General features: G+C 36.7%; 1 protein-coding gene across 6 annotated transcripts in view; it reads right to left on the reverse strand.

Annotated features, from left to right (window-relative positions):
• The window catches only part of LOC131685288 (tyrosine-protein phosphatase corkscrew), a 317,023-nt gene that overhangs the window by 38,979 nt on the left and 261,894 nt on the right, over positions 1-16,150 (reverse strand). For all 6 annotated transcript variants that reach the window (XM_058968898.1, XM_058968897.1, XM_058968896.1 and 3 more), the window contains one exon: positions 6,950-7,277. In XM_058968898.1, coding sequence (XP_058824881.1) covers positions 6,950-7,277 — 328 coding nt within the window. The remainder of the gene's footprint in view (positions 1-6,949; positions 7,278-16,150) is intronic.

Below are 16,150 nucleotides of genomic sequence, written 5' to 3' on the forward strand. Positions count from 1 at the left end.
ACAACATTGTCTTGTGTTGCATTTGGTGAGATCTACATCCTATAGTATGTCATTTGAAAAGTACAAAATCAGTGTAGAACTGTGTTATTATCCAGGTCAGTATCTAGATCTACTTCCTGCCCCGATGAATCACGGAAACGATGGCCTAGAATTCAAATACTGCTCACGCTACATAGATCTGTGACTTGCAAGGGAAGAATTAAGCCACAGATTGGGTAAATCTGCCAGCGATTGTTGCAACATAATCTAAGCCATTGAGATCCGTTGAGGACCGTCTTCACAGTTCAGTTCCACGTACTAATTTCGCCGCTATCAAACAACTCATGTAAAAATACGGTGAAGTGGAAACCGTTAAACCGATCCCCACATATCTGACCATCCAATGCAAGTCACAAGGAGTTACATTTAATCAGCAAACATTGGTTACGCACCCAGGGCAGATACGTTAGTGCGAGTTCTGCGATCAGCTGCTACACCACGGAAACCCGTACTCGAAGGCTGCTAAAGAAATTCCATCTGTTGCGACCGAGACCGGTACACAGTTGTCCTAAGTTAAACCACAACCGGTTGTTAAACCAACGACTGCGGACCGCGCATTAACATATACTAACTTGACAACGAAAAACAAATAAGAACATGCGACCGTGAGCAACATGATCCTACTTCGTAAGTTGAATCTCTGGTTGAAATGACACATGAGCGTTTTGGTGTTCCTGTAAGTGTTGGAAACTCTTTGTTTCTTCTCAAATGTCGAAGACCATGTGTTGTTTGCTTTGGCTTTGTGACAGAGCTTTCTCTTGCTGGTATATTTGGCGGCCTCTCAAGGGAGAAATTTATTGCTACAAAGACCAATTTGTTTGTAGTTACTGTAATACTGCATGCTTGACGCGCGGTACAAACAGCCGATCAGGCAGACGATCCTTGTCGTAGAAGACGCAAAGCAGTCTCGTCAAACGTCACCCGACACGAGTTTCAAGGGAAAACTATTTTGTCCTGTCCGGTGCGAGTGCCATTCCAAAGCCTTGCACTCGAGAAAGAGGTTCTTGAAACAGCCATTCCCGTCCTTCAGTAGATCCACGCATGTCAAGTTCGAATCGATTACTACACCATCGATCGCAACTTTGTGAGCGGGAATGTAAACGTGGTAGTTTTTCATAAAAGGCTTGTCGCCAGTAACGTCATTTGTTTACTTTAGACAAAATATCACAATTCAGAGCTTATCTAGGTAAACTTTCGAAATATCTGTCACAGCTGAATATTTCTGCGTCAGTTCTTGCAGAATATTAGAATAGTTAGCGGACTATCTTCGATCCCAAAAAAGATCGGATATGGTGTTTCATTTTAAATGGTTCGACATCCATTTTAGAATCATTTGGGTCATTTCTGGAGAGTTTATTTATGAACAGGCCTAGAGCCAAATGCAAAGTTAAAACTGAAGAATATGAAGAAAGAGTCAGAAATTATAGGATGTATAATTTGAAAGTCTAAATTGGATAGTAAAATAATAATGTGGTCATCTATCTTCACTCCATGTATGACAGGATGTAACTTATTTTCTTAGAAACTGGAATGAAGAATATGTGAAAAACTTAATCAGCAGTAGATCATAAAAGCACCTTTGTTACACTCGCATGTACAAAAAGATGGGTGGGTTCTGTCTGGAATATAACCGGAATGCCGTAACGGCACTTAGATTATAATATTTCAACCAGATCAAAGTTCCTAAAATTGCCTCCTCAGTATACTTGATATATGATGTACGGTAGAGTGCCAAGACTTATGGTCATCCAGAATTTTCGGACGCACCTCAAAACCATTGGCGCACCGAAAAAAGTTCCTATGTACCTTTTGACCTCAATCGAAAAAAAAACTGTTTTAATCCATCTAGTGGTGCAGTTGTGCCTTTCTCATTTGTCCAAACTACGATTCCATGGCTGGCTATGTTTAATACAAAGATGGAAATGCATATTGCATATTCGGTACGATTTGCACATACATACAATGGATCGACAGGCAAGATCTTGAGATACTATGTCTCGACACTGAAACATCGCTTAAAACTAGCGGCGGATCAATGATGAAGATCCGGTGGTCCGGACCCTGCCGAAAATTTTCAACTTGTTAAGATATTTTAAACTAGTTTAAAATTTATAGTAGCAACCCCTCATCGTATACTCCTACCTAAGCCTTTATAGGTCAAAAAAAATTAGCCGGGATTAGGTTGACGATTTTTAGAGTGATTGCATAACCTTTCTATATGAGAAAGGCAAAAATATGCCCAAAGTCCAAAAAAGTCAATTTTAGTAAAAAAATTTTTTTCAAGATTTCATCAAATCTCAACGTTTTATGCATTTTGGAGTCATTTGGCATCAAAAATGCAAATTCGATTTTAAAATTTTCCTCTACTCCCCTCTTTGAGAATTTTTCATTTCAGATTTGGAAACTTGCTGTGTGGACGCCTTCTTCAACCTGTAACTCTGGAACCGGAAGTCCAGCCATCTCTGAGAAACAGAGGTGACATTTTTTTCCACATACACACAAACATTTTCCGATCTTTGAAAATACCAATTCAAAAATTAAATGTGCTGGAGGCAACCTTTGTCAAAATACTTTTTCCAAGTTCAAAAAGGCTATCTTTAGAAAAAAATTCAGGATCACAGTAGATCTCAACTTTTCGTGACATTCAAAATCATTTAGCGTCAAAAATACGAATTCGATTTTTGAATATTCTAAGGGTCCTTTGTGTTCTTTCACGGGCGAAAAATTTTGCACTTTGGCTGTTTTGCGCAACACCTTAATCATGCCCAATTAAGCTCAAATTTTTCAGAGAGACTAATGCACAGTGTTTTAAAACGTCGTTTTCGTGCTCAAAATTAATAGCGTCTAAACCGATAACTTTAGAAGTAGAGTTTGTTTGGAGAGGTTCTTGCCTTTACGATTACCCATCTATAGGAATATATTTTTCAGTGATTAATTCATCTATAAGTGATATACGAAATTTATTTCCTGAACTAATCTAGATAGAAATTATGTGTCTTCGGCAAAGTTGTAGAAAATTTTACTACTATTAGTTTTCATTTCTCATATACCCCTGTGACAGCATTTTGTTTTAAACATAAGACTCGGGGAGAATCGAGTCGACAAACAAGTCAGCCACTACATGAAAGTAAAAAGCTAGTACTATCAGTATCTTATGATGTTGTTTACTCCCTAACGGGTTATTTAAGATTAGTTACCCTAAAAATATTGCAAAATTTGGAATATCTTTTTAATTATAACAGATAGGAAGTTACTTTCTTCTGAAAAAATATGTAATTCACTGCAAACAACTTTGTGGAAGATTTCATAAACATAGGAGAATGACATCTTGAAAAAAACTAATTTTGAGGGGCCTTCCATACAGCGTGTTCCATAACTCGAAAACTATTTAAGCTAGAAATATGGTGTCTTCAGCAATTTCTTTTATAGTAATATTTTGTACAACTTTGCCTAAGGCTCAAAGTTTCTATCTAAATTATATACTAATCACTTATAGATGTAAATATAATAAATTAATATTATTTAGTATACCACTAAATATAGTGAATTAATCACTGAACAAAATATTGCTGTAGATACGCAATCATAAAGGCAAAAACTTCTCCGAACAAACTATACTCCTAAAGTTAACAGTTTAGACGCTTAGATGAGCACGAAGATGACATATTAAAACACTGTGTAACTCAATCATTATTCCTTATCCTGCAGCAAGAAACTCCAGCCTAGGAATTAATCATCCTGATTCTAAATCATCTGTAGGGGAATCGCCAACACAATATTAATTGATTTCAAAGCCCACTGTTAGCGAAGTGGAATGGCTGTTGAAAAACGAAATTTGGCTGTTCTGAAGCCATATTTTATCCAGTTTCATCACATCAGGCATGTGGTACTATACACATTCATTATATTGAATAACACTTTTGTAAGCCCCGTAGTGTAAAAATAAAGATTATTTTTTGCGAAATACATTTGTTTAAAGAAATTTTCGTGATGAAATCTTAACCAAGATGGTAACTCGTATTTCATTGGCATATTTTTATATGGTTTTCGTAGATTGTCATAGTGTTATGTCAGCCTCGCAATATGCACTTCTGATGTAGTTTATATCATGTGCACTTCTAGCATGTTCGATATTTTTTAGCTTTAGAACTACACGCTGTCCACGAAACCATAGCAACAGTGACCAAAAATAATACGTTATCTAAAATAAGAAAAACCAATTTGACTGGTACTCATGAACTTTTACACAGTAGTATATGTAACTTCTTTCCCAACTTTCGTCTACTTTCATTACTATTTCATTTCATTTTTAGCGACACCTGATTTTTTAACTGTTGCTTCCTAAATGCCCGGGATATTTCGATTTAATGAAATTCCAGGCAGTTTAGCGTATGGTAGTATTTGGCCCAAAAAAAATACCTTGATGACTCTACAGAACTCTAAAACTGATTTTGCATAACGGCACGATGTCAAATCAGGCCAAAACACCGAAGAACTACAGTCATATCTAAAAGAGGTAGGTTGGCGTTTTTGAAGGCACTCTTTGTGGTAAGTTCCCTGCTCTGGATCATAATCCTGGTTGTGCATTAATTTGAATTCGTTTGCCACAACAGCAGATTGCTTGCTTGACCAAAAAAATCCTGGATATTAAATTTATCTCTGCCGGTAAAAATCTAGTACTCTCGAAGCCGTGACGTTCACTACAACGAATCGTTTCTAAGTTTGGGATGGGATAATTTCAAATTATTGCGACGTGCAAGCTGATTTTTTTAAAGTTTGCTTATCTGGTTATGTTAATTTACAGAAAAAAAAGGTCACCAAATTTACAAAACTATGCAAAGAAATTTTACCAAATTTACAGAATATGAACACTACATTCAAACTGCATTTCTACAAAAATTGGTTATTCTTCGTTGTTCGGAGAACGACTCTTCAATGTCCATTACAAAAGGGGCAATTTTAGAAACCTTTAAGTAAAATACATGCTGATCTCATCTCTGTGCTGTGACGCTTAATCATATTCATCAAATGTTCCTCTTAATCTGTTTACGCCTGATCAACTATAGGGGTCCCTTCGTTCAATAGTGCCCAGGGGCCCCGAGTGGTCTTAATTACTACAGGCGACCTAATTGACCGATTTTTACGAACTAACCAGCAATGAAACTATCATAAAGATTGTTCGTATTTTTTTCAGTTCCGATAATTGAAAAGGTGTTCGGGACGTTTTTTTGTTGGTGAAAAAATGACATATACTACTTTCAGTACCTAGCAACATTCCGCCGAGAAAAAAATGGCTCGCCTATGTAAGTTATTGCACGTCGAACATCACTACGCACAGATTTCAAACAACGGATTAAAAGCGTAAACAACTTGCGTTACCGTGACCCCGCATGGGCCAATATGTCTGTTGCAGCTTTTAACGCATTATCAAACGATAATGAATGGAAGCGCGACAAGCAAGCGTGGTAAACCTTTAGTTATCCTATAACTTCGAATTCAACGCAATGACATATAAATATTTATACATCAATCGATTGCAATTAATGCAGGCTACAATTTACTGACGAAAGTTTTTATTAGAAATTGTTCGGAAATGTGTCATTGCGTTGAATTCAAAGATATAGTAAAAATTCTTAATTTCCACGAATTTCTACTATTTTTTTAGACATTCTGCATGACGGCTAAAAAATAAACAAAGCCACCGTTTACTGTGCTCATAAGATTTACGATTAGTAAAACCGAAATGGTAAATTCGCTGGACCAAGTTTTTATTGCAGTTGCACCATCAGCATTTACTATAATGGCATTACGACTTTCCGGATCGTGCAATTTGAAATCGCCTCTAGATTAGCGTCACAGTTTCTGTGATCATCAGAGCGTCAGCTTGACCGCAAAATAGTCTCGAGGCAGCAGTTCGTTCTCGCTCCACGTGCCTACCCCTAGCGTGAATTAAGTAAGAGAAGCACGGGATGATTGTAAAGCGGCCTTGACACCTACCTCCGGGATACGATACCGGATCGGAAAGTGGGGCGAGAGGGACGATGGCGAACCGCTCCTCCTAGTTGTTGGTTACAAATTCGCCGATGTTTCAGCATTACTTGTTTCTATAGGAGCGTATTTGCTTTCAGTGTACGTTTCCCGAGATGAGCCGATGGAATTGCAAAGTAGACGAAAAGCAACGAGTGGAAAATAAAATGTTTACATTCGTTTTGCAGGGTGGTCTAGTTCGAATCGATTTGTTTCATTCAATTGGAGTGAGAATTAATCATTTCTCGACAAATATATGATTACGGCCTAAAAGCCAACTGTCAAAATCCACTTTGAATGGAAATTCCGGACAAACCGTTACTAGCCGAACACAGTTCACAACAGTTTATGAGAGAAAACTTTTCTCTTTCGTTTACTACCAACATCTGTGATTGGCGTGTAACGGTTTGTCCGGAATTTCCATTCAAAGTGGATTTTGACAGTTGGCTTTCAGGCCGTAATCATATGTTTGTCGAGATTTTTGTCATGCGTCAAACGTAAAACAATTCTCAAATAATGATTCTCATTTCATGAACTTACAGAAAATTTCATTTTTCATTATTTTAATTTCATTTTCGAACAAAATTTAACCAAGCTAAATTATACAATTTGGGACACCCTACACAGCACATTTCTGTCTACAGATTTAACTCTCGCAAAACCCGTGTCTCGCCTGAAGGCGCTTCTGGTTTAGAATTTCCGACGGAGCTCGTTACCGGCGGAAAGCTGATGAATTAGCCTACCCAAAACAGCCTTCAGTTGTACATTGGGATGACGATGAAACTTAAAACCACCGAGTAGGCCTACCGCATCTCGCAGACGACCAAACTCGAATGAAAGTTAGTAGAGCAAAAAGTAAACATATACGTATGTATGTACTCACATGGTAAAATGTTCTTATATCTATTCTTGACCCGGTTTTCGTTCCGCTGGCCCTCGCGGCGGGAGAACGTGTGCCGGCACTCCTGCTGCTGTAGAGATTCAAATTCCTCCCAAAAGCCACCTTTGCCGTAGCAGTGGCTGCCGTTCTCCCGCTGCAGCTGCTCGACCCGGGCATCGATCCCGGCGGCCGTGATCCGGGTCGCGTTGAACGGTTGCCGCAGGTGCACCACCGTGCCGCAGGTTTCCACCATCGGGTTCAGTTTGTAGTGCTCGATCAGCTCGCACAGGGTGGAGAACTGCTGGCCTCCACCGATGTCGTATTTCTTCTCCTGATTGATGGGACGATTCAAGTTTGCAGTAAAATAAAGAGAGAAAGAGAGAAGAGAACGGTTAAAGTTTAACGATCGGGCTCAATGTTGAAAGTCATCTGTTTTGATTCCAGCCGTAAGATATCGATCTGTACGCTGTCAAGCCGTGTGTCATCGTGCATGACGAATTCAAAACCCATAAGTTCACACCAAGAGCTTTATACCATCAAGTTTTTGCGTTGTCGATTGCATGTAACCGATTCACCGTCGTCGTCGTAGTCGTCCGTCCACCCGCTTGCGCTTATTTAATATGACTAATAGAAGTTCCACTGTACAAAACACATCGGCAACAAAAATCTTCCACCAATAAACAATGAGCGATGAATAAGACTCGAATGGAGCATTCATCAGAAAGAACGATGGCGGTGAGCTAAGACCGGACCACTAAGCTGGATAAGAGTGATAGAGCACGAAGGGGGGGAACGGCGGAATGGTGTAATTTCCGTTTGCCTTATGCGGAAAAAGGTGGAAGTGGTTTTGTAGCCGTACCTTCGCTTGCTGAAGGATGGTGACATTTTTGAAACGACGATGACGCACATTGTGACCAATGCTCGAAGCAGGTGGACAAAACTGACGTAGAACGGATGTCCAAAAAGTTTGCGCCCGGTCGGTTTGATGGTACCGAAAAGGTTTCCGATTAGGGCTTAATGTCTGAAACCTGCTTCATTTAGGAATGCATTGAACCGGTAAATGTATACTAGATCAAATACCAAAGAGTTTCTAATGGTTGCCTGAGCAAGAAATTTGCATCGATTTTTGGGTTTGTGACGTAATAAGAGCATTGTCAGTAGGAACTGATGGTAGCATTGTTTGTCAACAAATGGCAAGTGTTTTTGAGAGACTAAAAACGCTTTACTAAGAACAATAAGTTAGGTTGAATTTTCTTATGAAATCAATAATCAGAGTCGTAAAAAATATCTTTTTAACAGCTGAAACAGATGCGAAACGTGCTGAATAGAATAAGTGCAACTCATTAAAGAAATCTATAAATATGTTTTACACCACAAAATGAACCGGATGAACTTCGTTTGACAATTCTCGATGGCTTGTTTACATGAGCGTTACTCAAACTCACGCAACTGGCCAAGTTAACAAACCACCGAAAATTTATTCATCATGAGTTCATTCATGTCGTCATCTTGTAGAACTCAATTGAATACTTTACATTGACGCAACAAATGAGCTCGAGTGTTCATTTTTGACAGTCCGTTTGAACTGTTTACATTCAAAACGACCGAGCAATAATCGTAAACGAATGAACACTTATATTGAGTTCTACAAGAGCCCACGATGAATGAAATTTATGTTTCACAGTCTTCGGTAGTTTGCTTACTTTATCTGCTACGTGAGTTCGAGTGCTTGGGATGTTCCTCTATTGTATTCGAACTCATGTAATTCTTATGTGAACAAACCACCGAGAATTGTTAAACGAAGTTATGGCAGGAAAGAGCGGCCAAGGCTGCTAGGACAGAGGATAGAGGACAGACTTCCGAACGTGACCGATTCATGAGCGCGCCAACACGGGGCTTGTAGCTTCACGCTTGAGACCGCTTTGATAAGTTTATAAGTGCTAAAACTTTCACTTAATCACCGGAGTGTGTTCATGTTTGTGAGATCGCGAGCTTAGATGTGCGAGGATGATCGTGAAGGATTCGAGCGATCGTATGTTAACGTGTTTGATCACGTCGGCGTTTGTATGTTGTGTGCGCTAGTGTATATGTAACGTCACGGGTATAAATAGGATTGTGTAACCGTGTTGTCATTTGCATATTCGCGTGGTTTCTCGAATATTCGTGCGGACCGTAAGTCCGGAATGTAATTTTGAGTGCACGGCCTCAAACATTTGAACTGAAGGCGTGGGTCTAGGGTGCTAGGACCAAGGATAGAGGCTCCGGAAGTGGCCGATTCATAATCATGTTTTGATAGATCGTGGGCATTGTTTTGAGTGGATGATCGCAATTGCATGTTCGAGTTTGTGACCAGGACTCGAGTATTTGTATGTTAGCGAGTTTGATCACGTGGGCGTGTGTGTTGCGTATATGTTACTTGGCGTGTTTAAATTCTTTTGTATACCCATGTAAGTAAGGGGCGAGTTCCTCCATCACGCCTTGGTACTCTTAAACTTCTAGTGTATATGAGTTTTTTTAGACCATGATTGAAGACATGGATCTAGACTGCAAGGACCAATGATAGAGGAGGTTTTCGGACGTAACCGATTCATGTTCGATTGGGAACGGGCATTGGTACAATCGCACTTGAGACAGAATTTAAAAACTCGTAAGTGCTAACATATCACCGAGGTGTTTCTATGTATGAGAGATCGTAGGCGTAGGTGTACGCAGATGGTCGCGATTATACAATCGCATGCGTAACCATATTAATGTTTTTTGTGCTAAGCCCCGTTTTCCTTTTGGACATCTGGACATTGGGAACATTTATTTCATAAACCAATATACGGAACAGAATCTGATTTCTGTTCCTGAATTATATTCCAATTTTAAAAGTGAAAATTTTTGGGATAATCTTCTAAATTTGTGAACTTGTTTACGAACACGCAGGATAGATCGCGCATAATATTTTTTGAATCAAGAACCAATTCACGAGGCAAGAATTGATCCATGGACAATATTCTGTATTTTTGTGATAAAATAACAATACTATGTATCCAAAACAATGTTCCTTAATCTATGAATAAAATCACGAATCAACATTTAATTTAAGAAATTGTTAATATAGTCGTGAACTAGTTCATGGACAGAAAAACGATTTGTAATTGACATTTGGCGGTGGCAAGCTATTTTCGTCCGCGTCCCTTATCACCTAATTTTATTGGCTGAAAATGAACCACAACTTTTTCTCGATCTTATTGCAAACAAAGAGGCAATCGTCATTTTATTATTTTCAGTTTTTTTTTGAATCTGATGGCATTGTAAAGATGAATGCCATCAAATCAGATTTCTGTGGACTTAGTAAACTTATTTCTTTGTTTGTTTAGTGTTTATTTGACCAACTAGGAAGCTTATCCACTGGACATTCAGTGTGCATAGGGAATATGCATGGTCTTGTCTGAGTGGAATGATGACTGTTTAATCATGTATAAGGATTGAGATTTGACAATTCGCTAGACGAATCGAAAACCAATTACTAACTTATGGCAGTCGTATCAGCACGAAGAACAAATGTATTATTGTCATATTTATTAGTTTGTTTTAGTCCATTAAATCATCAATCAATTATAATAATCATTCATATACTTTGTAGTACTACACGCACTACATTATTGATTGTCATGTTACACATATTTCTTCATTACTATACAAATATTATAGCTTGATCACTGACGTGAAAGCGGACTAAACCAGGAGTCCATTCTTTAGTTTCTTTTTGCTCTTATTGTCTCCAATCTTGTGTGAGCAATTATCATAAAAAAAACTAACGCGCATGTGTTAGTCGTTTTAGTTATTACAATAGTGCTTATATTATACTGGTTAAAAACACTTCAGTTAGCATAACAACGCGCGCAAATAATGATAATATAAGAATCGAAACATTATTTAAAAGTTCGCGGAGAAAGAAACCAATACATAATTGTCATTTTATTTTTTACAATAATAATAGTAAAGCTCATATACGACAAATAATATTTGTATTACGAAATTTTTAATTACATGGACATTAGCATATTTATTTCGATGAATGTTTCGAGACAGTAAAGGTTCATTATATTGTAATGTTCTTGGAATGTAGTGTTTCATGGAAATAAAGAAACAAGAAATAATAAAATCGTTCACATGCCGTTTGATTCAATTAAATATGGGCAACTGTCGGCTGTCCGGAGCTTGCTGCTTATGAGGAATTCCACGAAGATCCGTCCGAAAATCTTTAAAATCGTGACCGACCATGTTAGATTCCAATGAAACTTTACACGTTTCACCGTTATGCAAGACTAAATATTTTCCACAGGTAATAAAATTATTTTGACTTAAGAGCAACTTTTCAAAAGGGCGTAAACGTTTCTACGTGTATAAATTTCAATTATTTTTTTTTGTTCGATTAATGTATTTTATACAGCAAAACTATCTGAGAACGAGTTACAGGAAATGAATACTTCTGTCTGAAAAAAATATACACTGAAAAAAATGTTGTGTTATTTTTCAAAAAAACAAAAATTTATGATAAAAATTTAAATTGCGAAAAAACCCATTTTTTTAATTTTTTTATATTTTGTTACCAAAAACCTAAAGAGAAAAGAAACATTTTGAATGTGATTGCATGATGGAGAAAAAATCGGTAAAAAAGTTTTCCTAACAAGAACTTCGTACATGTTTTTAAATTTCATACTAGACATACAAAATTGTAATTCTATTACAGAATATAATTCTAAGCACCATTTAAAATCAAAATGCGTTTAACAAAAATCTTCCAAAATGCGATAGTTTTCGAGATATTTGAAATTTTGCTCCTTCAAAAACAATTAATTCGTGTAATTATGCTCTTTTTAAAAGTTATTCGCGATACCCCATCAAAAATTTAATGTTTATCGTTTTAAAGACGTAAAAGCAACTTTTTAGTGTATTTGGATCCTGGAGAAGCTTTCAATAAAAAAGTTTTCCTAACAACAACTTGACATTTTTTATAATTCTTACTATTTGCAGTCAAAAATACAATTTTCTTTTTGAGTATGATTCTAAACGCCATTTTAAATCGAAATGCTCTTAACAAAAATTTTCTCAAATGTATTAGTTCTCGAGATATTTTAACTTTTGTTTTAACAACACAATTATTTTGCTTTATTACGACCTTTTCGTAAGTTAGTCACGTTTCTCCATCAACAATAATAGGTTTTTCAAAAGGCCCGTAAACTTTCCTGCAACTTTCTCTTTGACATCAAGGCGATATTGTGAAACATTTTAAAGTTACATGAAAACAACCAACATATGATTCAGCTAGGGTGATGTGCCTATTATGGCAGTAGAGCCTATTGTGACCCTATTTCGTACCTCTTGGTTTCGAACCAAGCATATGAGATAATGACACTATCGATTTGGCTAAAACAGGTGAGAAAAAATACGCTCAAGTTATATTCTTTATTTGTTGTGCACATATGTATTTAGAACTATCCTCTAAATCCAACTTTTAATTAAAACAAAATCACCTTATTGAAATATCTACTAATCCGCCTCACTCACGTAGTGAACCGAAACTGGATGCAACGGCGCTTAGCAAAATAAACACTTACGAGCCAGCATTTACCGCCTCATATCTCGTTATTCCGGCACAAATATACTAAACATTGCACTGATACATACCTTTATTTTAGCTGGAGAACCTTTTTACGATAATTTCACTTTAAAATCACTCGTCAAACACTAGAATAGGCCTAGTGTTATAATAGGATAGAACTAAATACGGGGGTTCCTATTATTGGCATGTTTTGCTGATACACTACCACAATCAAAACCAACTTTTTGCATCCATCATACAGAAAAGAATCACCAGTGCGGCCAAACCAAAACATGAAATTGTAAATATAATGTAATGCAATTTCAGGTATAAGTAATCAATTATTTCAAGTTATTCAACTAATTGTTGATTGCAGATATTTTATTTTCATCTGCACATACAATTCGGGGGGAGAAAGCAATGTGTGATGTGAAACGTGTCATTCCAGTTGCTAACCTTCGAATGGTTTTTTTCTGCGTGTGCATTTCTGGGCGCTCTTCTACTAACAGCTGATGAGTTGCATTGATGTGCGTGATGTTTACGTTTGTTTTGATCGGCTGAAAAAAGCAGAATGATTCGTTTTACGAATCACACGTTGGCGTCCATGATCTGGATACCTAGTTAGAATCGACGCAAATGGAATATGAGGCATTGCGTTTCAACTAGATTGTTTTTCGATGAGGTGGAAATTGGCACATCCATGAGGCGATATTTGGATCGTTGAGGTGGGAATAGATTCACAGAATGGAACATTTATTTTTATTTATGCTGAAAATTGAGGCAATTCTGCTAAATAAGCATTATATAGATGTTTAAGAAACAGTACACTGACACTTTATTCTGAGAAAGGTTATAGATAATATGGATTCTTTTAAAGTTGTTCAAAAAATAGTGCGACCCTCTCCCTGATGGTGCCAAAATAGGCTCATCACCCTATATAGTTTAATCAACAGACCCTATGGTTGAAATATATTTTGGTTGCTTTCATGTAACTTTCAAATGGTTTACAATATCGCCTTGAGGTCAAAGAGAAAGTTACTGCAAAGTTTACGGGCCTTTTGAAAAACCTATTATTGTTGATGGAGAAACGCGACTAACTTATGAAAAGGTCGTAATAAAACAAAATAATTGTGTTGTTAAAACAAAAGTTAAAATATCTCGAGAACTACTACATTTTAGAAATTTTTTGTTAAGAGCATTTCGATTTAAAATGGCGTTTAGAATCATATTCAAAAAGAAAATTGTATTTTTGACTGCAAATAGTAAGAATTATAAAAAAAATGTTGTTGTTAGGAAAACTTTTTTATTGAAAGCGTCTCCATGATCCAAATACACTAAAAAGGTTGCTTTTACGTCTTTAAAACGATAAACATTAAATTTTTGACATTTTTTGATGGGGTAACGCAAATAACTTTTAAAAAGAGTATAATTACACGAATTAATTGTTTTTGAAGTAGCAAAATTTCAAATATCTCGAAAACTATCGCTTTTTGGAATATTTTTGTTAAATGCATTTTGATTTTAAATGGTGCTTAGAATTATATTCTGAAATAAAATTACAATTTTGTTTGTCAATTAGTATGAAATTTAAAAACATGTACGAAGTTATTGTTAGAAAAACTTTTTTACCGATTTTTTCTCTATCATGCAATCACAATCAAAATGTTTCTTTTCTCTTTAGGTTTTTGGTAACAAAATATAAAAAAAATTAAAAATGGGTTTTTTCGCAATTTAAATTTTTATCATAAATTTTTGTTTTTTTGAAAAATGACATTTTTTTCAGTGTATATTTTTTTCGGACAGAAGTATTCATTCCCTGTAACTTGTTCTCAGATAGTTTTGCTGTATAAAATACAGTAATCGAACAAAAAAAAATTGAAATTCATGCACGTAGAAACGTTTACGCCATTTTGAAAAATTACTCTTGTATCAAAATATTCCAATTGCCAGAGAATATCATGGAGATTCATACAGCGAACACACCTGCACAGTTTCGTTCGAATCGACGGTCATATTTTGCGGTCGGTCGGTTTCTCATGGCATCCCTCTTATGTTACGTTGTTTTTCCAAATTAAATGCGAACATTTCCAAATTAATTCAACAAACGATGAACATTAGTTAACGGCAGCCGGTTGTCCAGAGAGTTGCATAGATCGTGTCACTTATCAAGGTGAATCCAGATTTGTATAACTCTTTACCCCTTCCTACCATCAAAAACTCCTTTCCGTGGCAAACGTGGAGATGCAGAGGTCTCCACAACAACGTTCGTTACACTAACATTCCTTTCCTTCCCCGATGACTGTAAGGACACGGCCGGCGTCGTTATTGACACTTCAAAGTATAGATCTCTCGAAACGTGCACATTGAGGATGGATAGCTTCTCCCAGGCCACGTTGCTGGGATTTTTTTTATTTTGATAATAGAGGTTTTAACCTTATGGTCATTCGCCTCTTTTCGGGTAAGAGAAATCTCTTTTAGAAAATTCTCTAACCTTATGTGCGGGGTTGGGAATCGAACCCAGGTGAGCTGCGTACAAGGCAATCGATTTACCAACTACGCTATGCCCATCCCTCGTTGTTGGGATCATAAAGCGGTCATATATACTTTTTCGAAACTAGAATAAAAATGAGATATTAAACACGCAATCAATCCTTAAGATAGTTTTATCGTAGACTATTGCTAACACTTAAGGTAATCGATTACTAAAGTAAAACTCTTATGAAAGGCATGAGATACACTAAAGAGTTATAATGATGTTAGAAGCTCTAACTCTTTGTTCGGTTAATTATATTATGCAGGGTGGTTCTGAGAAAACGATACACTTAAACTATTCTATAAAACTCAAAACGTATGAGATAGATTTTTTAATTCACGATTAAGTTTCGATAAATTCAGTTTAGTTCTGTTCTTTCACCCTTATGTTTGATAACGACTCGAAGACGCTTGTTGAACTTGTCACAAGCTGCATGCATGCTTCGTTACGCATTTCATAGCAAACATTAACCACACTTTTTTGTAAACCTGTCTAAACTCAAATGCTTTACAATAGTAATCTTTCCTAGCATGTATCCCCAGATGGTGAGACGAAGTCGAAACGTAGTTCATGGCCAGTACCAGTAACGAATAAAAATAATGTTTGATGAAAAATATATCTACACTCCCAATGCAGGGGCCTGTCTCGAAACATCTGCCAGCAAGATAGTTCAATTGTTTAACCAAAAAGTAACGGAAAAAAATTATTTTATTAAAATTTTTCCAAAGGTTTGTATTTTTTATGACGTAAGTACCAATTTATTTGGGTTGTTGTTGAACCTCTATCTGTAAAAGAACGAACACCGATTACCATTTAGGGTGTAAAAGGTGCATCAATCCCTTCGAATTTGTATTTTTATTTTGTTGACGTGCGGACGAGGTGGACCAGTGTGACCTTCTTCCGGGCTAAAGACAATTTTTTAATCTTTTGAAGATTTCCACAGTCCTGGCGGATAATCCTGATGAGTAGCGGAACATGGGGAGACTTGACTAGGTTTTCAGCTAAACCTGCATAAATCTCAAAAAAGCCTTCAATCCCTCAAAAGTCATTGTGGTATACTGTGCAAAGTTATTGTGCG

The sequence above is a fragment of the Topomyia yanbarensis genome, chromosome 2, assembly GCF_030247195.1.
Source record: "Topomyia yanbarensis strain Yona2022 chromosome 2, ASM3024719v1, whole genome shotgun sequence".
NCBI lineage: Eukaryota > Metazoa > Arthropoda > Insecta > Diptera > Culicidae > Topomyia > Topomyia yanbarensis.